Genomic DNA, 25177 nt, shown 5'->3' with positions numbered 1-25177 from the left:
CAGAGATCTCCATATATGGGCATATGGGCAGATACAGAGATCTCCATATATGGGCATATGGGCATAAAATGGACGCAGATATATGGGCATAAAAGGGACACAGACAGAGATCTCCATATATGGGCATATGGGCAGATACAGAGATCTCCATATATGGGCATATGGGCATAAAAGATGGACACAGATAGAGTATATGCACGCTCCCCACCGCGGCATATATGAGCATAAATAGACACAGGCAAACAGATGGTCAAAACGGGTCCTATGACAACAGGTATTATGGGATGAGCATAAATGGACACAGGCAAACAGATGGTCAATACAGGTCCTACAGAGATCTCCATATATGGGCATAAAATGGACGCAGACAGACAGATAACTCCATATATGGGCATAAATGGACACAGGCAAACAGATGGTCAAAACGGGTCCTACAGAGATCTCCATATATGGACATAAAATGGACGTAGACAGATAGATATCAACCATATATGGGCATAAATGATAAATGGACACACGCAAACAGATGGTCAAAACAGATCCTATGACAACAGGTATAATGGGGTTTGCATTAAAGGGCGGGGCATTCATCCCCTATTTACATTGTTCCCGAGTTGGCCAGGGCGCCGACTAGACGCTCGGCCGCCCGAAGGGCGGCCGAGCTTCTAGTATTTAAAATGTCTTTAAAATGTATATTTTTGGTGTTTACAATTTCTTCTAAGCAGCAAGCTATACTATAATATGCTTCGACTAATTTGATTTACGGTTGGACAGATTTACCCAGCTGGTAAAGAGGAAACGGAAGTGGGAGGCGGGGGTTCCATTGTAGGCAAGGGACTAGGATCTAAGTATAGGGTTGGGATCCTTTAGGATTTGAACGATTCCCTCTAAACAGAACAATATGATTCCTTATATTAATGGTTCCCTTTAACTATTCCCATAGTGGTCATAATGGACCCTCATGGGTCCATTTGGTTCCATTTGTACACTCTCAGCATTATGGTGGTCCTTGAAATGAAAACGTTCCACAGGGTGTACGAGGACGAGGACCTGCGGGAGCTCAGGGCCTCCATGGAGCGCCTGCTGCAGGAGGAAGAGGAGGAGGAGGAAGGGGAGTTCGGCAGGAGGAGCCCCCCGGAGGACGAGGAGGACGACGCAGGAGACTTCAACGGGAACCCCGGCGAAGACGAGGTGCGGGTTCCCTACGCAGTTTCCATTTCAAAATACTATACTATCTATAACAGACGCGTTTCGGCCTATGGGCTTTCTTCAGCGTTTCAAACAATACATGCATATTTATAAATAAATAAATCTTAAGGCATTATTCAAGAGTGCGGATATTCCATTATTCAAGAGTGCGGATATTCCCTTCACTTTTACATATACCGTAGTACATGATGTTTGTTTACTATCATGAAATGTGTCCTCTGCATTGTTTTTCCATGCTTTCTTTTCTTTTCCCCGTACTGTACGTATCCAGACCAGGAAATCACTCTCATCAAAATTACATACTTTTCCAGACTTTCCATTCTTGTCTAGGAGGAACCCTGGGGGAGGAGCCTGGGCCTGGGGCCGGTGGGGCTGCTGCCGAGCGGGCGGAGGAGGAGGAGGATGAAGATGAACAGAGGATGGCAGTCGATGATGATGATGATGATGAGGACGATGAGGAGGAGGACGATGATGATGAAGAAGAAGAAGGAGGCTCCAACGGCAGCCCCGGTGATGAAGAGGCCGGGGAGCTGCTGACCAACGGGGACGGCGAGGAGGAGCATCACAGCAGCAATAGTCAGCTCAACGAGGAGTGGCATTCAGGTGAGAGAACCATGAGACAGCAGCGCGAGGCGTTGTGAGCTTGTAGAACGGCTATTTTTGGCAAAGACCTTTGGAGGGGGAAAAGAGCAGACACAGTTACACAGATACAGTGAAAGGTCAAGTTTATTAAGTATTGGCGGTTCAAGTGGTTAAATATCTGAAATCCCACATTAACATGAATCCAAAATATACTGATGAAACAATTAAACTATATGGAATCTATGATAAGGTTGCACCTGCTTCATCTCTCTCTCAACTAAGGGGGTCCTTGGCCTGAAAACATTGAAGACCCCTGCCATAAGAGAAGATTTGTTAACGTTTTCACAATCAGACGAATCCGCCGGTGCAAAAAGAAATTGCCCTTGGCAGATTTGGCTCTGGCCCTGCTCGATTATTGTGAATCCATTTCCTCACCCCGAAGATTTGGGTGACCAATCAGGGCCCAGTATTGGTCTGGTGTAAACAATTCCGTCATGAGCCATTTTTTTTACCCACCCTTGGAGAAACAACCTTCCATATAGAAGTACCAGACTCATATCCACGTAGTGATATAGCAAGGATAAGCTTGTAGATGGGCTATTTTCTACTTCATGCCAGAATCACCTGACTTATTTTTTATTTTATTTTTGGAACACAGTTCTTACAGTATATTATGTGATTTAAAAAAGGGTATGTGATGCATGGGAAAAAGAATGTCATGACTCCTAACCCAGGGGGTGTGGGTTAAATATGTTTTCTTTAGATGGGAGTGTGTACAAAGACAGGAAACCCTGGGCAGAGAGAGAGAGAGAGAGTAGCAGGGGTCAGCAACCTTTTCGAAATGAAGTGCCATGTTTTTATTTTCTAGAGTGTCAGTGTGCCATGTATTTTGATTGGCAGGACATAACGATCATTAGACCCAGAGCAATAATCCCCCTATCTCCCTGACTCCCTCCCCAGTCAGAGTTCAGAGTTTTAATGAATGTAGAATTTTGTGCAAGATGTAATTTGCTATAAATTAGCTAACTTCATTTAATTGACCACGTTTAAAAAAATAATAATGACAAATATTTTTACATATTTTGATTTGCAGGACATTGTTATAACAATCATTAGACCCAGAGCAATAACCCACCTATCTCCCCGACTCCCTCCCCAGTCAGAGTTCAGAGTTTTAATGAATGTAGAATGTTGTGCAAGATGTAATTCGCGATAAAAGAGCCAACTTCATTTAATTGACCACGTTTAAAAAAAGATTTGTTTTTAAAATAAAAATCCTCTCTCACACACTTTTGCCAGTGTGCCGGTAATCACCCTCCCCTGTGCCAATGTTGGCACCCGTGCCTAAGGTTGCCTACCCCATAGAGAAATGTCTGATTCCAACTCGGATCCACGTAACTGTAAAACTCACTGTAAAATATGGCCAATAGCATTGATCTATACAAGGTTTCTACCGACTGACTGAGGATCTATGGTATGGTCAGTGTACCAACTGGCTGATCCAGCAGAAACATACGCTATTGCTCTGGTGATTCTTCAACCAAATTGTCCGCGGGCCTTCTGGCTGTTGATGGATTATTGCTCAAGTGCTGACATCTGGTAAGCAGGATGCAATAAAATATTGTAATGGTGTTTTTTATGTGTGTTTGTGTGTTGACAAACACAGACGGCAGCGGCGAGGAGGAGAGCGGTGCGGTCGAGCATCACGACAGCATCTTCAGCCGCCTTGAGGAGCTCCGCTTCAACCTGGAGCAGCAGATGGGCTTTGAGAACTTCATCGAGGCCTACAACAAAATTAAGGTGAGCGGCCTCGTTTGGTTGGCTCCCTTTTTTTTTTTTTTTTTTTTAAGATTTGTTTTTGGGCTTTTTGCCTTTTATTGGGGGGGGGGGGGGGAGACAGGGAGTGACACGCGGCAAAGGTCGTCCAGATCGGGAATCGCACCGGCGACGCCGCCAGGCATCCATGTGGCAATGCCTAAGTGGTATGCACCTGGACCAGTAGGCTAGCGGGCGCCCCAAGGACACAATGTGTGTTCAAATTATATACTCTACCAGTCAAAAGTTTGGACACGGCTTCTATTCAATGTGTATGAGAAGATGTGTCATATTCCAAATTGTCCACAAATACGTTTTGAAAATGGCAGATAAATATGGGAAAAGTATTGTATTTTCCAATATCCGATGCATAAAGGGTTCACACTTGTCGCACTATTTACTTATATCATCATGACCTCTTCTGTTTTCCTCACATTTAAAACTACAAAGTGGTTAAACTAGCTGGGGACCCCCTGGAATGCCCTCAAGGACCCCTGGGGGTCCCCGGACTCCACTTTGAGAGGAACCGCTGGTTTAACTTAACTGTTGTCGTCCTTGTTGTCCGCTGAAGGCCATCCATGAAGACGAGGACGAGAACATCGACCTGGGCTCCAGTCTGGTGCTGAGCATTCTGGGTACTGAGCACCAGCACTTGTACCCCAACATCCTTCACCTAGTGATGGCGGACGGGGCGTATCAAGAGGGTAAGTATCACATGCTTTTTATTCTTTATTTCTAGAGATGTTACCGATCAATCGGCAATGGAAAGCGTGATCGGCGATAATCGGTGGTTTCGATCAAAAGGTAAATTCACCGATCCGATCCGATCGGTGCATCCGATCAACCAGCCGTTCAGTATGCCCACTTGAGGCCATTTTGGGGTATTGATTTCCACAGTGCTGAAGGAATAATTAGTTACTGCTATGATAATAAATACATAGTAATGCTGGTAAATAACTATAAGGCAAATATATAAATGAATTCATGAGTGAATTAATTAATTAAAGTTAAAACATTGACATTTAGAAAATATAAATAATATATAAATAATAACTTGATCGGATCGGTGATTGATCGGTATCGGGTGATCAAACTTTTGTGATCGGTGCTCGGTGATCGGTTCCAAAAAACCTGATCGGACCATCCCTATTTATTTCACTTCAGAAACAATGTTATTGTCACGTCACAGGTATACATGTGGAAATCAGTGGTTGAAATTATTTTTTGTTCAAGCTACATCATTTCATTGTTTTCCAGGAAAGGGGATATCAAAGATGTGTAAATACACATAGCAGCAGGTGTGTGAGGTTAGACCTAAGGTGCAAAAGAGTGGCAACGTGTCAGTAGGTCCACAACACATAGCAGCTGGTGTGTACATGGGGTTAGACATCAGGTGCACTCAACATAGACGTGCAAAGCAAGTACAAACATTTTCATAGTGACGTTTGTCACTAAACATAAACCTTTTCCAAAATCCAACTATATTGAACTATTTCACCCACCCTGCACAAGATAAGGCAAACCATTTCAACTTTATCATCATTTTGCTCTCATCTACGACGTGCTTCTACACACACTTCTATTCTTCTTTGCTTCAGAGGTGCTTTGGTGTTGACATGATCCTTTCAGCAGCACAGCTTGGCAATTAATTTCGGTCACCAAGTTTTTTATTTGTTTATTTCTTCTGTCCATAATTAATGCAATGGCTGCCTACCTGGTGTCACTGATGGAAAGATAACCATGTGCACAGATTGTCTGTTAGCTGAGTGAACCTGGTGAAGAAATGCATTTTTGAATTGTGTTTCGATAGTGTTTACCACAAACTAAATTTGGAATGAAAAGTGACTGTCCTAGTCTGTATATATGTATATATGTATGTCACTATGTCCACCAGAGGTTGCTGAAAATACAAAAAGCAACAAAATAAAAAACTACCAGGGTTCCCAACTTCCCACACATCGTGGAAAAGTGAAGTCAATTTTATTTATAAAGCACATTTAAAAACAACCAAAGTTGGCCAAAGGGCTGTACATCATACCAAAGAAATGAGCTTTAAACAGTATATACAGTTTTCCGGTCTTGGACAAGTCTTGGAATGAATCCGTTGAAAAGTATTTTTTTATGTATAACAAGTGATTGATTGCAGGTTATGTACAGTACATGGTAGATAAGTAGGTACAGAAGGTGGATAATTATAGGAGGGAATGGGTCAGGAAAGGAGTACAGTATGTTAAGATGCAGCCCATTAGATTGAAGCTACGTTTAATCATTTAGCCATCAGCTGCATGTTTTAAAATAACACAAATAGTTTGCTGTCTTGAAACCTATAATTGTGTGGTCATTCAACCTTGGAGGCCATGTTTGTTTACATATGAAGAAAACATTATGGCCTCTATCTCATGAATGACTGGACGGATTTCAAGCGGAACATTTTTGTTTGAAAGCTGTGAACGGCGTGCACATGCGTGGTACATGATCCGTGCATGTGCATGAGCTGTGCATGCACGTTAAAGGGTTAGAAAAGTTTGGCAGTCTGATCCAAAAGACGATTTATTGCAGAGTATGTGTTAAATTGATCCAGTATTTTTTTTCTCATTGAAACAACAACTTTTCACTTCAGTTTGCAAGCTGGTCACTGTGGTCAGTTATGGTTTTACACAATTATCTCAGCCATTTTGTCTGAGGAAAAGACTGGACTTTTCATCTACCAAGATTGGAAAAGTTTCCCAATGTGAATTTGTGATGCGTTGCAGTGTAGCGTTTTATTGTTTAATATAATCTCATTTTATGTTCCTGTTGGAGAGACGGAGCTGTCTACTGTGGTACCCAAGGGTGAGAGAAGAATATAAGGCGATTTCCTTTGAGGGTAGTTACCAGCTGAGTGTGCCATTATACTGCCCTCAAGCTAAGGGCCAACTTTTATTGCGTGTATTTGATGCTGCTGCTACCTCAATTTCCCTTTCTGGGAGAATAAAAGACTAACTTGACTTTCTGAAACTACAGTATCTATAAATTAACAGAGCGTTCGCCTGTCTGTCTGTCTCTCCTTCGCTTATCTCAACTGTTCATCCAATTGACTTCACACGCAAGGAAGTGCAGTGTTGAGTGGTTCTAGACAACGCTGCAAGCGGCAATTTCAAGTGATCGGCACGCTTCAAATTGTCACTGCTCTAGTTTTGAAATAAGAACTTGCACTTCACTTGTATACGTGCTGCAGAGCTATCACATTACTACACTACATGCTTTTAAAATATATATTTTATATACAGGTACATATTGGTCCATAATACGGTTTTGTACAGGTTTTAGCCTAAACAACCACTCAGATATTGAAATGTCATGTTCTGTGTCTCTAATTCGAAGACATTTCAGATGCAATACCAAAATGCCCTTTGTTGGCAACGGGGCGCTGTCTTTGGGCTAAAGTTGGAACAATACAGAGACAATAAGCATGGTACCATGGCACTGTATCATTCCAATTTTAGCTCGGCACCATGCTAATCTTCTCTGTATCGTTCCAATTTTAGCACCACTTTACCCTGCCCACCTCATAGTCTCAATAGAATATAGCCTCCCAAAAAGTACCGCCCCCTTCTCGAGGGGGGCCCAATAGGAAATGAGCCCAATGCCTACCTAGACTGAGGGCAGATTTCAAAAGAGTACCATTCAGACACGCCCATTCAGAAAATCACTGAAATGAAAGGCAAGGCTTAGAGTTAATTAATGTTACAATGCATTATGAAATGGGAACATCTAGTGTGGGTCGCATTAAAATGTCTGAAAATAGTTTATTGAAAAGAGTGTTTACCTTGTTGCACTAAATGAACACCAGATGAAGGACTGTACTTACTCGTTTGGTTCAACTATATGCACACCTCTGGCGGTGTCCATTGTCTGTCTGAAACGCATTTAAGCACCAGTTTGGTCAGACGATGTAACGTAGCTTTTCCATTTCATCCTCCACTCTTTGTTCCCTTCATCCCTGCGTTTCTCACCACACTCCTCTCTCCCTTTGTCTTAACATCACCGCCGTCGGCCACAGGAGCACACGTGTGCCTCCTTTTTTTTAATTGCTGTGTTTTTGGAGGCTGTGAAGAATTGTCCTTTTATATTTCATGCCCCTTTCCCAGTGCAGAATGCCGTGCGAGAGCTCACAGAGAACTTTAATCTAATGTGCCAAATCCCATTCCCTCTCCAAGGCCCCATGGCTTTACCCAGTCACGTATAGGGACTAAGAGGGATGTGAAACACACCGCTTCTCTCCGCCAAAGTCAGTCATCAAGACAAGGAACGCGGAGCGTCTCTTTGTTTGACTTACACAGACTTTCCTCAAGATGAGAGTGAAGCTCTTTCTCTCAAATCAGCAATTCTATATCAAAGATCTTTTATATTCCCTATTCTACTCGTTTCTCTTTTCACTAAAAAAGGCTCAAAGGGCCGGAAAATAATTCAGAACAGTTGTCTCCTGAACTTTTCTTGGTAGACAGGAAGTGCCAGGACTCTTCCTTCTTGAGCATTAGCAGGCTTAATTTTCAGCTGCGTTTGTGGACATTGGTAGAGAACTAAGTCATGTATCTGAAGTTGGTCCATAATCTGTGATTTTAGGCATTGTCACCATTTAACTCTGAATAAGAATGTGCATGCAGTGCCGTGTTACAGCAAGGTTTTATGCTATTAATACAGACAAAATACATGCAGTACTTTAATATTGCACAAAAGGATACTGCAGAACACAAAGTAGTAGGTTTTTTTTTATTAGTTTTTTTGGGCTTTTTTATGCCTTTATTTGATAGGACAGTAGACTGACAGGAAATGGGGAGAGAGATGGGGAATGGCAAAGGTCGTCCGGATCGGGAACCGAACCGGCGATGCCAGCAGGCATCATAGCCTAGTATGTGGTATGCGCCTTGACCACTAGGCCAGCGGGCGCCCCACAAAGTAGTAGTTTTAATAGTACTTTCCTTAAACAGGTTTACAAAGTTATTATGTCACAAGTCATAAATCAGAGATTTTCATTGCAAAACTAGTTAAGAAGGTTTTGGTCCAGATGGATCGATTTGACTCCTATTGTTCTCAGCTTTGTTAATAAATGAGAGAGATTGTTCACACTGTTCAGGGAATGTATGAGAAGGGGAGAGTAATGAGTAAGTTATTGGACTATACTATGGAGAAATTAAAGAGCTTGCATTTACGTGAACAACAATACATTATTTCAAGTCTTAAGTGCGTCCTCCTGAGTGCCAGAATTAAATTCACCATAATAAATTCAATCGTTTAACGGCATAATAGATTAACGATAACAAAGCAATCTAGAAGGAATGCATAGTTGAGCTGCATTTTTAAGGAGTGTAAAAACAGTGCTACTACAGTAATCAGATATAATGTCTCCCTTGCTTGTTCAGGGTGGGACACTGTCGGGTCTCTACTCTATGTGTAAAGTGTCTTGAGATAACTTTTCATGATTTGGCACTAATAAAATTTGATGTGTTGAGTAAAGGCAGTGGGTAAATATCTTTGTAACAAATACACAGCAGTGGCACTTATGGCGGTTACACAGTGAGTAATAACAGAATGTGTAAACACGACTTGGTCCACATTAGGTAAGTTGTATTTCCACGTTTCACGCTCTGTGTGACTCATGATGTTTCATGGATGACCTATGCGCAGGGGCCGCAGGGTGCACGTTGCATGGCTATCTCTGGCATTCTGGAGCCGTTAACGCCATTTCCATCACTCCAGATTAAGAGAGATGATGTGACCCGTGACCCCTCGGGGGGCCCTTTGTGTACTCAAGCACTCCAGCTACTGCCCATCTAAGCTCTGCTAACATCATGTATGTTCTCCCTCTGTCTCTGTGTAACCCTACCCCTCCCCTACCCCAATTTCTCTTTCAGACAACGATGAATAGTATTATGGCTGACGACCGATGTGGCCGGCAGCAAACGACAATCTGCTGGCCGCCCACTGTCTTCCCGTGGCGCGGCATCACGCGGCAGGAAGAGTACGTGTCTATGCATGAAACGCGTCGGAGCAATGCATCTAAGAAGTGTTTCAGGCACACTTGCATGATGATGGGGAACTCGTGCACTTAACGAACTGTTTTCGTACAGTATTTGTTTGTGGCTTTCGGCACCCAACACCATTTTTCTAACCAGTCATTCACGCAAAGAAAAGTGCATTATCCAGTACGTGTTCCCTTGTACTAACCAAAGTTTAACGACAAGGTAGGGTTGGGCGATGTGACTTTAAATCGATATCACTGTATTCCAAAATGTTGCCTCAAATACGATTGATTATAAAAAATTAAATTAAATAAAGAAAATGGCAGATCTAGAATCTCAACGCATTGCATCTGGGAACGCTGTGAGCTTGTAGATTGCCTTTTTTTTATCCTACCAGCAGACTAATCGATTATAGAAGATATGTTAGAATTCTTTCATGACACATTCATTGATTCAATTCAATGTAAAAAAAATTAAAACCTACTTCTCGATTATTCCATTAACCTACATGAGTCTGTTATTGGTTCTACACATCGGGTTCGATGTGGTTAATTGCCCAGCCCTACGTCAAGGTTCCTGTCAGATTTATATATGTATGTATCTATCTTATGAATGTGCGTGTCCATAAATTATTGAAACGTGTCTGTGTCGGTATGTGCTGTCATAATCGCTGACTTTCCAAAAAGCCCTTAACACTACATTCACTCCTGTTCTTCACGGTTCATTGAAAGTCCACAGTGGCGTTCCATTAGACGGCCCTCCATGGCAACACCACTTTTTGGCTCGGCTCGGCGTCAGGTGCTCATTCTAATTCTGAGGAAGGGGTGCCTGCCTACCGCACACTTTGCTGCGAGCTTCCAAGACATTAAAACTGTGCAAAAACCACAGTACACTTTTTTTCCCCCTTTTTTTTTGCTACAGTTCCACCGAAAAACCAGTTGAAACCTCTTTTTTCCTACAACTTTGTACCATCAGATGAAAGTGTTAAGCGTAGTTAATCTTTTGCTTTTTCATGTTTCTTAACGGCTTGGTAAAGCCATGTTGGTTCAGAGAGAGAGAGAGAGAGAGACTGAGAGTGAGTGGGGGGGTTGGTGTGTGCCGGGTGGGGGGTCTTGTGTGTTGCCATAGTAATGTAGCCAGCTGCACGGAAGTGCTGACTTGTGTAGCGCAGTGTTGCTCAACATCAGGTCTGTGGGACCACCAGGGTGTCCAAATGGACACTTTATAGGTCTGTAACTCTATGAGTCTTACAAATGAAACCAAATTAACCCTTATTTGGTTGCATGTGTTAACACTGATGACTTTACAGTGTAGATTGGGCTCCCAAAGATAAGAAATTATCAAAATGGGGGTCCTTGAAATGGAAAAGGTTTGAGAATCACTGCTGTAGCGTCAGCTCACAATGATATTGTTCTGCACAGAATTGTACAGGTAGAGAAAGCAATGGATGATAACAATAATGCATATTTGATAATTTAAGCATTGTAAATGTTTCTATGTAATAAACACTTTTTCTAAAGAAGCTTATGTGTATATTCTGTTTTCTACATGTGATTATACAACTCATCAGACAACTTGGGTAACCTGGCAATGGGTGTATTATACACGTCCGCATCAATATGCTGACGGGCCGGTATGCCGACACTAAACCTAACCCTAAACCTAACCTCAGTAACCGTGACGAGTAACTAACCTGCCGACGCTACTCGGAACAGCGGACCGGCGGAACAATGAGCGGACCCCGTATTATACGTAGCTGTAGCTATATGTAGCTGTCTTAAAGGGGAAGACCACCCATTTTCAATATTGAACTATGTCATTAATATACCTTAGAGGAGTTGTGTGGAAGAAAAAAAAAAGTTCCCCCTCTTCTGTGTTGCCTAGAACTGGAGGATTGATTTTGGGGATTGTATTGCAAATCACAACTTTGACATCACGCATTGTACTTTACAATACAAACCCCAAAATCAATCCTCCAGTTCTAGGCAACACAGAAGAGGGGGAACTTTTTTTTAAATTTCCACACAACTCCTCTAAGGTATATTAATGACATAGTTCAATATTGAAAATGGGTGGTCTTCCCCTTTAAGCACTTAATGCCCTATTTCGTGAGCGTGTAGAAATGCTATTGAAAAAACAATGAAAATGAATTACGTGTTTTGAAAATGTTTGTCTATAATGAGTCCAAAATAGTGATGCCAGGTTAAGACTAGAAATGTTTTTTTTTTTTTTTTTTAATTATTGTGCTTTGCACAGGCTACTGTAGAGAGTATGGCAGCCAGGGGTGTCGCATCAAATTCTGGGCCCTGGGTACTTTAACTATTGAAACATAGCAGATATACAAGCTCACAGCGCGGCACCGAGTGCAGCGCTGCAAGCTTGTAGATCTGCTATTTTTGAAAAATCGTGAACATTTGTGCAAGTCTTTGAATATTTCAAATCCTTCTGCTTTTTTTGAAAAACCTATGTTTCTATATCAGTGGTGCTCAAAGCTTTTCATGTGAAGGACCCCTAAAATGATATGTATTTGGTCACAGACCCCCATCTCAAAATATTTAGTTCCAGGGACCCCCCAGAAGCAAAATTTGAGAATCATTTTACAAATGTTCGCTTAAAAAATACATATATTCAAAGCTTTGCACACATTTTCACGACTTTTCAAAAATAACAGATCTACAAGCTCGCAGTGCGGCACTCGGTGGCGATGCCACGCTGTGAGCTTGTATATCTGCTATGTTTCAATAGCTAAAGTATAAAATAATTACAGGCCCCTCCACCTTGGGCCCTAGTAACTCAGTCCCCCCCCCCCTTGTGATGGCAGCTAAGGGTGCATGCTATTCACAAAAATGCTCGTCTTGCACACTTGAAGAGAGAGACCCAGATTTATGTATAGAAACATCCTTTCTGTCATGATACCAGGAAGGAATACCTGTAATATTCCTCTACCTTATTTGGTTTAGGGTGCCTAGGGACATTTCCTCTTGTCCGCTGAGCTCAACCATAAATAACTGCTGTTGCAGCTCCTATAAAGACAAAGGAAGATGTTTTATAGTTTGTATACTGTCATCTGTAATTTGATTTAAAGTGTATTGTAAAAACGGTGTGGGGTGAACTGAAAAAATCGACCGTACACAGCAAAGCAGTAGAGTACACTCAATATATTTATAGCGCAGAAGCATACTGTATTTGTCTGCAGTTACAGATTCTAATTTACAAATTCTATTTCATGTCTTGCTTTGTGAATCGCATTAAGCCCAGTTGGCACTTTCATGTTCGGCAGTGAATTACAATTTTGTAGATGAGAAAAGCATTTACATGGAAGGCAGGCTTTGGCTTGTTCATGTGTCGGTTCTCAAGGGGGTTGTTATAACTCACAGGGGGCTTGTTCTAAGACTTACTTTGATCAATACGTTGCAGAATTCTAGGTTCAGTCTGGAGTAATAGTGCACAAGTGCAGTACCACCTCTAGTTTTGAAGATATGGGTTTTTAATTTCCACATTCAAATGAGATGACTACCAAAATGAATCCAGGATCAGTCTTTCATATGAATTAGGCGAGACCTGATTTCGGCTGTATTCACAATAGGAAAGTACATGTCTCGTGCTGCGTTTTAAAAGAATCCCCTTGTAGGCGATACATGTAGGATTTAGCAGCTTTGCTGCAAATAAAAGGTAGCAGGGAGGACAAGAGACAGATCAGACAAGGCTTATGGCTAATACTGTCTTGCTTTCTCCCACACATCCTTGTTGTTGCTGACATAATCCCAGGGATGAAATTAATTTAGTTCCTGGCTTGAATTCCCCAGAAGGCCGCCTGTTAGTTGGATTGATCTCAACTCTCAAAGGACAAAATGAGCCCACCACAGATGCAGGTGTTCACACTTCATCTGGGAGGCATTCATTGACATTCAACCGTGGTGTCTGATCTAATTTGAAAGCGGTTCGCCTCAGGGCTGGAAGTAGTAAAGTCTTCAAGTCTTATCTGGAGAATGCAAATGAGATCAGATGCAATGCTTGGATTTTCTTCTACTCCTGTATCAATTAAGCCACCGGTATTTTTAAACACTTAAGCCCTATGTAAGCTACTTTATCATATGACAAGCTATATTTTCTATATGTTTGGATCGATTGATTGATTCTTTATATGGTGTTACCATATATTGTGAACAATGTCATTGATGAGTCGGCTCTGATAACTGTACAAGACACTTATTGATTTCAAATTTCTTTTTTTATTTGCCCCTTTGGTGTTTGTCACATTTCCCCTGTCAACAGTTTCCCCTGTGATATTGGCTCTACAAGAGAGGACATTATGCTGTCATTATGTTGTCAGATTTGATCCCTGCAGGGGGAAATTGTCCTCTGCTCTCCGCTTTACTGTTTATAGGCAATAATGCAGCTGTCACTGCCATCGTGTGTGTGTGTGTGTGTGTGTGTGTGTGTGTGTGTGTGTGTGTGTGTGTGTGTGTGTGTGTGTGTGTGTGTGTGTGTGTGTGTGTGTGTGTGTGTGTGTGTGTGTGTGTGTGTGTGTGTGTGTGTGTGTGTGTGTGTGTGTGTGTGGGTGTGTGTGTGTGTGTGTGTGTGTGAAATAATTGTCACTATGTGGAGGGGTTGTAATTGTAAACTGATTACCTCTCTTGGTCAGGGAATATCACTCACGTCGCCTCTTTTTGCAAACAAAAACATAATTGCTACCTTTAATAGAGGCTTGTGTACAATGGGATTGTGGGGCAGTACACAGGGGTTGTGTGCATACAAAGAGGGCAGGGGTTATTGTCTGTCTCTGTGTGGAGGTTGTGGAGGGGGGTGGGCGTAGCACTACGTCCTGCACACACAGGGGTGTCGCACCAAATTCTGGGTCCTGGGTACATGGATTCACTGCGGGCCCCCCATGAATGTTCTTCATAGGGGGAGGGGTTTTAACCCATTTAGACTGGGAACACATTATTGTGTGCTTTAACTATTGAAAAATAGCAGATATAAGCTCACAGCTTGAACATGTGTGCAAGTCTTTGAATATTTCAAATCCTTCCAAGTTTTTCTTTTTTTTCTTTTTTAAACCTATGTTTCTATGCCTTGGTGCTAAAACTTTTTCATGTGAAGGACCCCCAAAATGATGGCCATGGACCCCCCATCTCAAAATATTTAGTTCCAGGGACTAAAAAAATACATATATTCAAAGATTTTCACACATTTTCACGACTTTTCAAAAATAGCAGATCTACGGTGCCGCACTGTGAGCTTGTCTGCTATTTTTCAATAGTTAAAGTATAAAATAATTAAGGTCCCTCCACCTTGGGCCCTAGTAACTCAGTCCCCCCCCCCCCCCCCCCCCCTTGTGACGCCCCTGTACCCACACAGATGAAATACGAGCGCAGAGCTCCTGCCAGCTCCTATACACAGGATCGCTGGTGACAGAAGAGGGCCACCTCCATATAAATCTACTCTTTATATTGGTAATTTCTCTTCCTCCCCCCCTCTCCTTGCCCTCTCTGTCAGAGTGCCGCGTCCTCTGAGTGAGATCAATGTAAATCACATCCTTTATGGTTTCACTCTCGCTCCCTGGCACAGCTGAGCCTTTTGCAGCTAATGGGTGAAAGGTCTTTTCTATCTCAGGGATTCTTTGTAATGAAAGCACCCCCACCCATCTATGTGTACGTGTGTGCATATCTATGTACCTATATGTGTGTGTGTGTGTGTGTGTGTGTGTGTGTGTGTATTATATACTGTATATAATAGCCTACTACGATATATTAGTATGTGAAGGACCACTTCGCATATTTTCAACCTATCTTATACAATTGGTCCTCACTAATAATGCTCATTATAAGATGGCACCATTTCTGTCTACTCTGTGTTTCAGAATAGGGCTCTGGGCAGTTCAGAAACCTGCCTAGTGCCAATGACATCATTGGTTGGCTACTAGTTTCATTTTGAATTAATGCAAGAACAATAGCTTCTATTTCAGAGCATGAACTTTCTAGGAGGGTAAAGGCTTTAGTTTAGCAGGGGCTATTCCAAAAAGCTTAGAAGAATAAATCCTTACCAATACATTTCTTTGCCAATGTGTTTGTAAAGGTGTCTAGAAACACATCTCACAAAGTTTGAAATTCAGTTTCCCTAGGAGAATCTGTGACAGCTGCTGAAAGTTGGGGTAACATTTTTTTGCTTTAAGTAGCAAGTGAGGGCAGCAAGAGCCGCTTCATGATTCTGAATCCACTTGTTTTGCACGAAAATCACTCCTTGGGCTAAAAACAGCCCCACAAAAGAATGGTCTGTGATGACCTGGAAAAGTAGCTATGGCAGTTTTTAGCCCAGGCAAGGGTGTTTTTCGTGCAAAACGGATTCAGAAAAGAACCATGAAAAAAAAAAAAACACTAGTTTGACCCATCACATGTATAGGTGCTTTTTGTATTTTCTTCCTGTAGGCCCCCAACTTTCCTAGGGGAAACTGAATTTAAAACTTTGTGAGATGTATTTCTTTACAAACACATTGGAGAAGACATTTATTGGTAAGGAATTTATTCCCAGATTTGATATAATTCTGATAATATTTCCTGACTAAATAGCTTGGAATCTCCTTATCATCACCAGACAGAAATGGCAGGACACAGGAGTGTTAAAAACATCTTACAGAATGACATCATTTGTGTCATATACAATTAAAAATTGTTCTACAACAATTCATTAAAATTACTATATTTCTCATGAAATTCATGAATAGGCTACCACTGCACTGTGTGTGTGTGTGTGTGTGTGTGTGTGTGTGTGTGTGTGTGTGTGTGTGTGTGTGTGTGTGTGTGTGTGTGTGTGTGTGTGTGTGCGCGCGTGCTCGTGTGCTGGAGAGGGGGTGGATGGGTGGGGGGCACTGCTGTTGACACATCATCCGACAATCGACGCCCTCCTCCCGGCCAGGGGCAGGGAGGGACGTCGCTCCCTCCTCCTCCTCATAGTCCATCAACACACACACACACACACACACACACACAGAGCCCAGCACCACCAGCAGCAGCAGCAGTACATACATACAACCAGCAGTCAGTCAGAGTCAGTCAGTCGACATGGCGCTCCACCGCGGAGCAGCACAACAGCCTTTTCTCCTTTTTTCCCCACACTGACTTGGAAGAAGTGTGTTTTTCATTATTAAGGGTTTCTTTTTAAAAGTGTCGAGGGTCCCGGGAGACAAAACTACCCACTGTAAAGAGGAACAAAACCCAGCGTTTGAACCGCAGAGAGAGAGTACAGCGACAAGGACTGTGGTAAGTATCCCCCAGCACAGTGCAGCTAGCGGGGCTAAACAGAACAGTCCGACACGCATAGTAGTAGCGGACGGGTGTAAAAAAAAAAAAAGAACAGATCTACAAGCTAACAACGCGTCGCAATGCGACGTGTTGTTAGCTTGTAGATCTGTTCTTTTTTTTAAAGACAAGCCGACAGCCTCGCCGCGCGACTGAATATCGCGATACTGTCGATAATTACCCAAGTCTCGAAAACAACTTTATCAACTTAAAACACGAGCCCAAAAAAACAACTCCTTCTTCCCGTAACCGTTACTTTGTGTAACTTATAAAATGTTATAAACACATCAAAGTTAGTTAGCCCGCTAGCATAGACCGCTAACTTTAGTAATAATAAGCTCGTTTTTTTAAATGTCCTTTGAACTTGCAACGTTATAAAGTTAAACGACTTGGTGATATTAATGTCTGAGAGACTTTACTAGAGTTAACTGCAGTAAAATAAGAGAAAGCAAGGCAACAACATGTCACAGTGCAGTCAGTGTCTTATGGAGTATTATGTAATGCTGGCTACAACAATGTTTCACTGGAGTACAAGAAGGACTTGTTTAAGTTAAGGGTTTCCATCCCAAACACGCCAGAATGTGCTTTGCTTTGTGCGCTGGGAATGTTTACTTCGAGACCCATTAGCATCACTGTTTTAAAACCTTTTTATATTACTGTTACATTACATTACTCCAAACTGACAGATACAGTAGGTTTTACTGGTGAACACAGCAGCCTCTGCTCTGTGAGGTAAATCACTGGCATTCACTCCTCCTGTCCTTTCCTACTGTTAGGATTTGGACTGTACATTACCTCCACACATTAAGCACCATTCCCACTGGACACAGTAACTATGAAAATAACTATAACTATTACTACTATAACTCACCATTGTTTTTTTGTTGTTGTTGCATAGTTGGTGTGAACACTGCCATCTACTTGGTTTAGATATTTGATATAGTTATGGTGCTTAGTGTGAATGGCCCTTTACTGTTGCATTGCGTTACATTTTACTCCATGTAATTCATAACAGGCCAGATAAGCTGACAGGTTAGGTTTGCTTGTTGTGAACATAACCCCTGTGGGAAGAGAGGGAAATCACTAGCTTTCACTCCTGTCTTACTGTCGATGTCGGTCGCTTGATGTCAGAAGAAGTTCAGAACACGTAGATGCACTTTTGGCTGAGTAAGAATAACTGTTTGGTATAATGGGATTGATTGCTTGCCATCTTTTGTTGTCAAAATGCATATGGATATTGGATAAACACATTTGTATACATATCTGTCAAAAGGATAACGCACAATAAGCACATGAGCCTATTATTTCCATTGTGGTCCTTTTGAGTGTAAGTGTTTGTGTGTAATGTGTATCGAGCTTTCCTAGATAGTAATTGTAAATGGGGCAATGTGGTTTTCTTTGTCAATGTTTTCTAACTACTAAAGTTACAGCCTGTTCTATGTTGGTGTGTCAGCTTATGATTACAACCGCTGTGTAATGTTTCAGTTTTTTAATGATGTACTAAATTCACACGTGAGATTATGTTTCTTGTGCTCGGCATCGAAAGCAACAGTCTAGAATTCGCCTCCGCCATCTGTCTGGGCAATGACCTATTTCTCGTTTTATTACAGCCGAATGATTAGCATATTTTAACTCTCTTTTTACAGATAATGCAGACGCCATGGCCATAGGCGAGGCATGGGAGTGACGTGAAGTTCTGCTTCTGGCTGCCAAAACCCCCAAAACGTTTTATCAGCACCAGCATGTCTCCCCTGCTGCTGCAGCAGTGGTAGTGGAGAGGCACAACGTGGAGAGAATGGACGAGTCGGTGCTGCTGGACCTCCTCGAGTGCCCGGTGTGTCTGGAGCGGCTGGACGCCTCGGCCAAGGTCCTGCCCTGCCAGCACACCTTCTGCCGCCGATGTCTGCAGGGCATCCTGGGCTCCCGCGGGGAGCTGCGCTGCCCGGAGTGCCGCACGCTGGTGGAGTGCGCCGTGGACGAGCTGCCCAGCAACATCCTGCTGGTGCGGCTGCTGGACGGCATCAAGCAGAGGCCCCGGCGGGCCGGGCCGGCCGGCGGGGCCGCGGTGGTGGTGGTCGCCAACGGCACGTCGGGAGGAGCCAGGGTGCCGGGAGGCGGCGGACCCAGGGAGCAGGGCGGAGCCCCGGGAGCGCAGCCTCAACGGGCCCAGGCCAAGAGCACCTTAGTCAGGGTCAGTAGCTACTGTGTGTGCTTTTTAAAATGTACCAGTGAGCGTGAATGCATGTTTTCCCATGGCTGGGGGTCAAGCTTAAACAAAACAAGAGTAAATCTGTGTGGATTAACGGCAGCATGTTGCATTACTGGTGCCTCTAATCTTTGCTCCAGATTAACAGTTATCATAAAGTCAGCCAGCTGACTAGCAGCCCAGCCTGACTGACGAACAACAGTGATTGAGAACATTTGCGAGTTGAGCCAACAAACGATTTCTCCCTATTTTTTTTTTTGCAGCCAGGCTCCATCGTGTAAAGAGAAGGGTCTGTGCTTTCTTAGTTTGCTGACGTTGGCATCTGCCAAGAGTCTGTTTTTCACGAGAAGGACTCTGTTGTTGTGCAGTTTGTCAGAGAGTGTGTGTGTGTGTGTGTGTGTGTGTGTGTGTGTGTGTGTGTGTGAGAACAGGTAGGGCGGGGCTATAGTTGTGTATTAAGCTGCTGCAGCCCTGATTCATAAAGGTACAGTTAACTACAGGAACAAAATAGAAAATTGCTGTTTGCTTGGATCTCTTGAGGGCACCTTTAAGAAGCGGGGAGAGAGACATACCCATGCGGAAATGGGAATTACTGTCTGCTTCCGTCCTTTCAGGAGCCAGAGACTCCTGAGACATGAAAATGTGTGGGTGTGTTGTGCTCAATGCATACTTGGAACAGCCACGTGTAAGATGAGACCATGGCCCTGATGCTGCCAGGTTGTTGTCATGAGTCAGCTCTTGCTTTGCTGTTGTTTTGTGCTCTTTACTGCTATTCTTTTATTTTTATTTTTTGCTTCAGCAAATTGTGATCGTTCTTTTCTTTCTCCTTCACCTGCACTCCTCCCTGGGAAAGTCAACACGCAGGCCTGCTCTTGTAATTGTTTTCATCATCCGTCACGTGTTTCCAAGTTGTTGGTTTTGAAAATCATTGATACCGACGTTGATGATAACAACATGTGTTGGACTAGTGTTTTATTGTGTTCCCTTTCCCTTGCGCTGGTTATGAAATCCAAAATGGCTTTTGTTCTGCGTGCCACTGGATTTCTCTGAAACTGGACACCCCGAGAGGTACACAAACTTTGTGCCATGGAAACATAATAAGGGCGGCAGTGCAAAAACTAGCATTGCTCAAAATAAATAACAAGCTAGATCAGGGACCTCTTAGTTGAGAGAGAGAGAGAGAGATGAAGCAGGGACCCCCACAACCTGTTCATAGATTCCATATAGTTTCATTGTTTGACACACAATCGTCAGTGTATTTTGGATTCATGTCAATTTGTGTCTTCAGATATTTAACCACTTGAACTGTCAATACTTAATACATTTGACTTTTCACTCTGTACTTAATCTGCTCTTTTCCCCCTATACACCAAAGCTCTTTGCTGAAAATAGCCGATCTACAAGCTCACAATGCCTCGCAGCGCGAGGCGTTGTTAGCTTGTAGATCTGCTATTTTTGGCTAAAATTCTCCGAATATAAACTCTAGGGTTCAAGTGGTTATTATAATAAAGGAGAAAAAAAGTTTCTATCACTCAAAGATTTGGAGTAGTAACTCTGAGGACCCCCTGTTGAAGACCCATGTGCTAGATACCAGTGTCTTTTTGTCATTGTAGTAAATGTCTCCAAAGCATTTTAGATTCTCAAACCCTTTTTAATGTCAAGGACATCCTTGCGGGATCAATAAAAGTATCTATCGATTTGCTAAACAATGACAGAGTGGATCTTCATATCCTTTCCCCCCCCAAGTGTCTTGTCTGATTAATAACCCCAAGGACTTGGCTGAATAGCAAGGAGTTATTTAGTTCTCCCTGGTAAATCAAAGGCATTAGGTGTGGGTGTTTTCAAAGCCATTGATTTATAAGGTTTGCACGGTGCCAAGCAACTTAGGCAGAGGATTTTGTCTCGCTGTTTCACAGTTTGGAAGCAAAAAATAATTCTATATTTCCGCATGAAAACCAGTGTTAGGCCACAGACCCAGCAATTCTAAGATATACCCCTTTTTTGCGCTTTGTGCAAAACAAAAAACAAAACAAAAAACGCAGGGGCAAATTGAGTCATGTTGCCATGCGGCCAGCCACGGCCCAGCTCCACACAAAGGGAAGGAGGGCGAGCCGAGATGAAAAGATGTCAAGGTTCTTCTGTGTAGGATCAGTGGAATGTCAAAGTGCTGATAATGTATCTGCCTAGCCATGCAGGTACGAAGATCACAGGCCCTTGCTGTAAATGGCTACTGGGGGGACTTGCCTCATTTACTGTAGTGTCACTTCTGAGGGCCTTGTGGTTGTTTCAAAGGAGCGGGCACGGTGGAATTTCCCTCACTGCTTTGAAACCCCTGTTTGTGAGGGGAGGTGGGCATGTTTGTGACTGCTCTATTATTTGGTCCCTCAGCGCTGCTTGCATTGACAGCTGGTCACGATTCTCCGCAGTCAGTAGGATGAAAACACACAATGCTCTAGACTCTAGACTCACTCTCCCATTAACGCACACAGCCGACCTAAATGAAAGCACCTTTCTTTTTTACCAGAATCTACATAATTGTGGAATAGGAGTGCAGCAGGGGTGCATTCATATTCAAAACAGGACTGGGCGATAGATATGGACAAAATCAAATATAACAATATTTTGACCAATTGGTTCCATCAGGATTGTGACGGTAATATCTTCTTTTTAACGCAGCACTTGCCACATCACCAAAATACGATACCTAGTCTCCAATGTAATATATCATATTGCATTGATTGAGATATATTGGCCCAGCCCTAATTCAAAGGCAGTTACTGATTCTCCCCCCTTTTCCTCAGATAAGTTGTGTAGCATGTCATGTCCAGCTGGACGTGTAAAAGTCTTCCCCGCCGTCCCGAGGCATTCTGCCGGGACAACGGGGAGAGACGCAGTGGCGTTGCAGGTAGAAGATGTCAGCTCAGCACATAAAAGAGCAAGAGATCAAAGCCCTGGGTACGGGCCATGCCTGTTCTCCAGCCAGCCACAGAAGTCCTGCTCCTTGGGGACGGCTCGCCTCACTGCCCGCGTTAGCTATGCACCGGGAACCCCCCCTCCCCCGACCCGCTGACTGCCTCACAACCACTTTGTATTGTTGCGCGGACGCCTTCTGTTTTTTTTTTTCTTCTTTTGCCCGCGTCCAGAGGGGTCGAAGCAATTGCTTGAATTCTGCATTCCAGCCGAAACCCCTGCCTCCCTCTTACAGGCTCTTATCTGGTCAAAGGCTGGTCAGATGGGGTGGTGGGGGGGGGGGGGGCGGGGTTAGGGGGGGTTGGCTCCGGCCCCGACAGATGCACAACGGGGTTTTGTTGCGGCTCCCCTCTGATCTCGCTGACTGACTGAAACGCATGTCAGGAGTGACGGACGCACAGGGAGGGGACTTTGTGTGTGTGTGTGTGTGTGTGTGTGTGTGTGTGTGTGCGGCAGCGTGCGTGGGTGGGGGGTGGGGCAGGGTAGCGTCGACAGAAGGTGACGGGTGCTAAGTAAAAAGGTGTCGGTTGGAACCAAAAGGGACAAATGTTAAGCTGGTAGCCGTTGTCGGACCGTCCCTCCCTACCACCAACTAGGGGTGCAACGATCCAGTTTTTTCTATTCCGATCCGATTAATTAATTAACATTAATTACCTTCATATCGGCGCCCGATACCGATAAAATATTGGATCGGTTGCATCTCTACCACCAACTACACCACAACCACTGCTCCTAGCAGAGAGCCGGAAGCTTCAGTTGGATGATCCATTCTTTTCTTTAGCGATGATGAATCTATCGATTTCTTTTCCGATTAATTGGTTAATCGAGAATTTGTTTGTTTTTGAGCGGCGATCCAGTAACGAGCTAGAGCTGGCTTTGTCGTGTCTGCTCGGGTCGCCCAGGGTCACATTGGCCAAGTTTCGCAGGATGCGTAATGAAATGAACACATACTGTAAATAGCACTGCTCATTTCACACTGGGTGTGTTTTTCCCCCCTTTTTTTCTTCTTTATAATATGTGTTATTTTTCTGTAGGGATAGGGTTAAAGAACTGCTGTGAATAAAATAAGAAAAAAAATGAACCACTACAAAAAATACACCTGTTTTGGGCGAGAAATAGCGACAATAGCCCATCTACAAGCTGGCAAGGCGTCTCATCGCTTCAACCACTGCTTCTACTGTAGCAATGAGCCGGTAGCCTCAGCTGCCCCCCCCCCCCCCCACCTCTCTAGCAACGATGCAGCCGTGTGACTCCCGGGGGAGGCCCCCGGCAGGCACGTCCTTTTGATGAGGGGTGGAAGGAAATAAAAGGGCCCGGTGTGTTGTTGCTGAATGCAGGGCTGTGGCTGAGCTGTGTGGCAGGGATGGGACGATAATATGAACATTTCATATCACGATTATTATGACAAAAGAAATCGTGATTTACGATATTATCGCGATAATCAAAATTTATTATCCTGGGTCAGAACATTACCCAAAAAATAGCCGATCTACAAGTTCACAAGTTGCGACGCGTTGTGAGCTTGTAGATGGGCTATTTTTTGGCAAAGACATTTGATAGAGGGTGAAAAAAGGACTGTATCAAGTATGTACTGTATATTATAAGTACCTTTTACCAATTATAGAGGTTCTAAGTGGTACTGGATATGCAGCTCGGCAAATAAAAGGTGAATTGATCCCAGTGCATGATGGAGGACGATATCACTATAAATTTAATCTCCACGATATGATGATAATCGTGAGTGTTTTTTTTATCACGATATACGATAATATCGCTTATCGTCCCATCCCCACTGTGTGGCCCTCCTCGACAGGGCTCAGGGCAGTGACTCACCTCCACGACGATCACGTTACAGTGGATGTTTTGTCTTCCCCTCCCTTTGTCCCCCCCCCTCTCCTCCTCCTCGTATTCTGTTCACAGAAAGATCCAGAGCAGATAGGCGAGCGCGGCGGCATTTATCATGCGAGGAAGGGGGGGGGGGGGGGGGGGGTTGCTGGTTAAAAAAGCCTTAAGGAACTGTCTGGCAGGTCATGGGGGGGGGGGGGGGGGGGGATCAGGGGTTCGTGGCAGTCTGGGGGGGGGGTCCAAGCCAACAGAGTGGGGGTGGGGGGCAGAAAGGAATTAGAGAGAGAGAGAGGGAACGAGAGGTCGCCTTGGATGTCTTCAATTATCATTCTGGCCCTCCGCTGAGCACGGCCTGGCCTGGCCTGCACTGTGCGCTGCGCTGGTCTCTCACTCTCTGTCTGTCTGTCTGTCTGTCTGTCTGTCTGTCTGTCTGTCTGTCTGTCTCTCTCCCCGAGCCTTTAAATAGAGCTGCTTTATGATAATGGCTCTCTCTGTCATTAAAGTTTTAGTGTTGCCTTCTCGTCGACGCTGTCGTCCATTAGCCACGCTGTGGAGTCCAGGGCGCGTTTTAAAAACCCGATACATGCGCGCTAATGTGTACCGTAATAAAGATGTGATGAACTATAACGGCCTGACGGGACAGCTTGTGTACATAGTAAAATTCCTCAGTGATGATTTATCTGTTTGTTCTGTAACTCTGAGAGTCTACACATGTAACCAAATGGAGACTTATTACGGGTCCGTACTCCATTTGGGTACATTTGTAGACTTTCTGAGTGAAATTAATATTCAGGGTTTTATTTGTACAGTGTGCGTGAAAGACGGCAAGCCAGTCTTTGTGTAGAGTTGATGGGAGGTGAAACTCAACTCCTGGTTCTCAGGGATGGAATTAGGCCATTGTTTCCCCTCTGATAATACGGACTTGATACAACGAACGGCATACTTTCGCCTTCTGTTGGGTCTCTCGTCTCGAGCTCTTTTTATAGCTCCTTTCAATCTTTATTCTCTCCTCATCATTACCTCCCCAGCCAGCACATTCTATCAAGCAAACGGAATACCAAACAAAGCCCATTAATTCGGTCCGAGTCTGGTGGTTAAAAGGATTTCAGTTCAATTTCCCCCTTTTATATTCCCATCTGAGAAAGCGTCCAGGCGCTTTTGTTTCCCAGCTGCGTGTGTATGCGTGCGTTTTCTCTTCTGAGACGAACGTCTTTGTGGCGTTTTTTTTTTCTTTCCCTTTCGCGATCATC

General features: G+C 43.6%; 2 protein-coding genes across 2 annotated transcripts in view; both read left to right on the top strand.

The window, feature by feature from the left end:
• The window catches only part of nek1 (NIMA-related kinase 1), a 42966-nt gene extending 32553 nt beyond the window's left edge, over window positions 1-10413 (top strand). The window contains exons 32-36 of the mRNA XM_080721926.1: window positions 1032-1191; window positions 1521-1812; window positions 3458-3591; window positions 4178-4310; window positions 9501-10413. Of these exons, the coding sequence (XP_080578052.1) occupies window positions 1032-1191; window positions 1521-1812; window positions 3458-3591; window positions 4178-4310; window positions 9501-9514 (733 nt within the window). The 3' untranslated portion in view covers window positions 9515-10413. The remainder of the gene's footprint in view (window positions 1-1031; window positions 1192-1520; window positions 1813-3457; window positions 3592-4177; window positions 4311-9500) is intronic.
• Window positions 10414-18701: 8288 nt separating this feature from the next.
• sh3rf1 (SH3 domain containing ring finger 1) overlaps window positions 18702-25177 on the top strand; it is a gene marked incomplete at its 5' end in the record, with an annotated part of 85607 nt that continues 79131 nt past the window's right edge. The window contains one exon of the mRNA XM_080723590.1: window positions 18702-19097. Within this exon, the coding sequence (XP_080579716.1) occupies window positions 18702-19097 (396 nt within the window). The remainder of the gene's footprint in view (window positions 19098-25177) is intronic.

This window comes from Nannobrachium achirus, assembly GCF_963921795.1.
Source record: "Nannobrachium achirus genome assembly, chromosome: 1".
Taxonomy (NCBI): domain Eukaryota; kingdom Metazoa; phylum Chordata; class Actinopteri; order Myctophiformes; family Myctophidae; genus Nannobrachium; species Nannobrachium achirus.
Note: the sequence above shows the minus strand (reverse complement) of the source record. Positions and strands in the feature narration are given on the sequence as shown.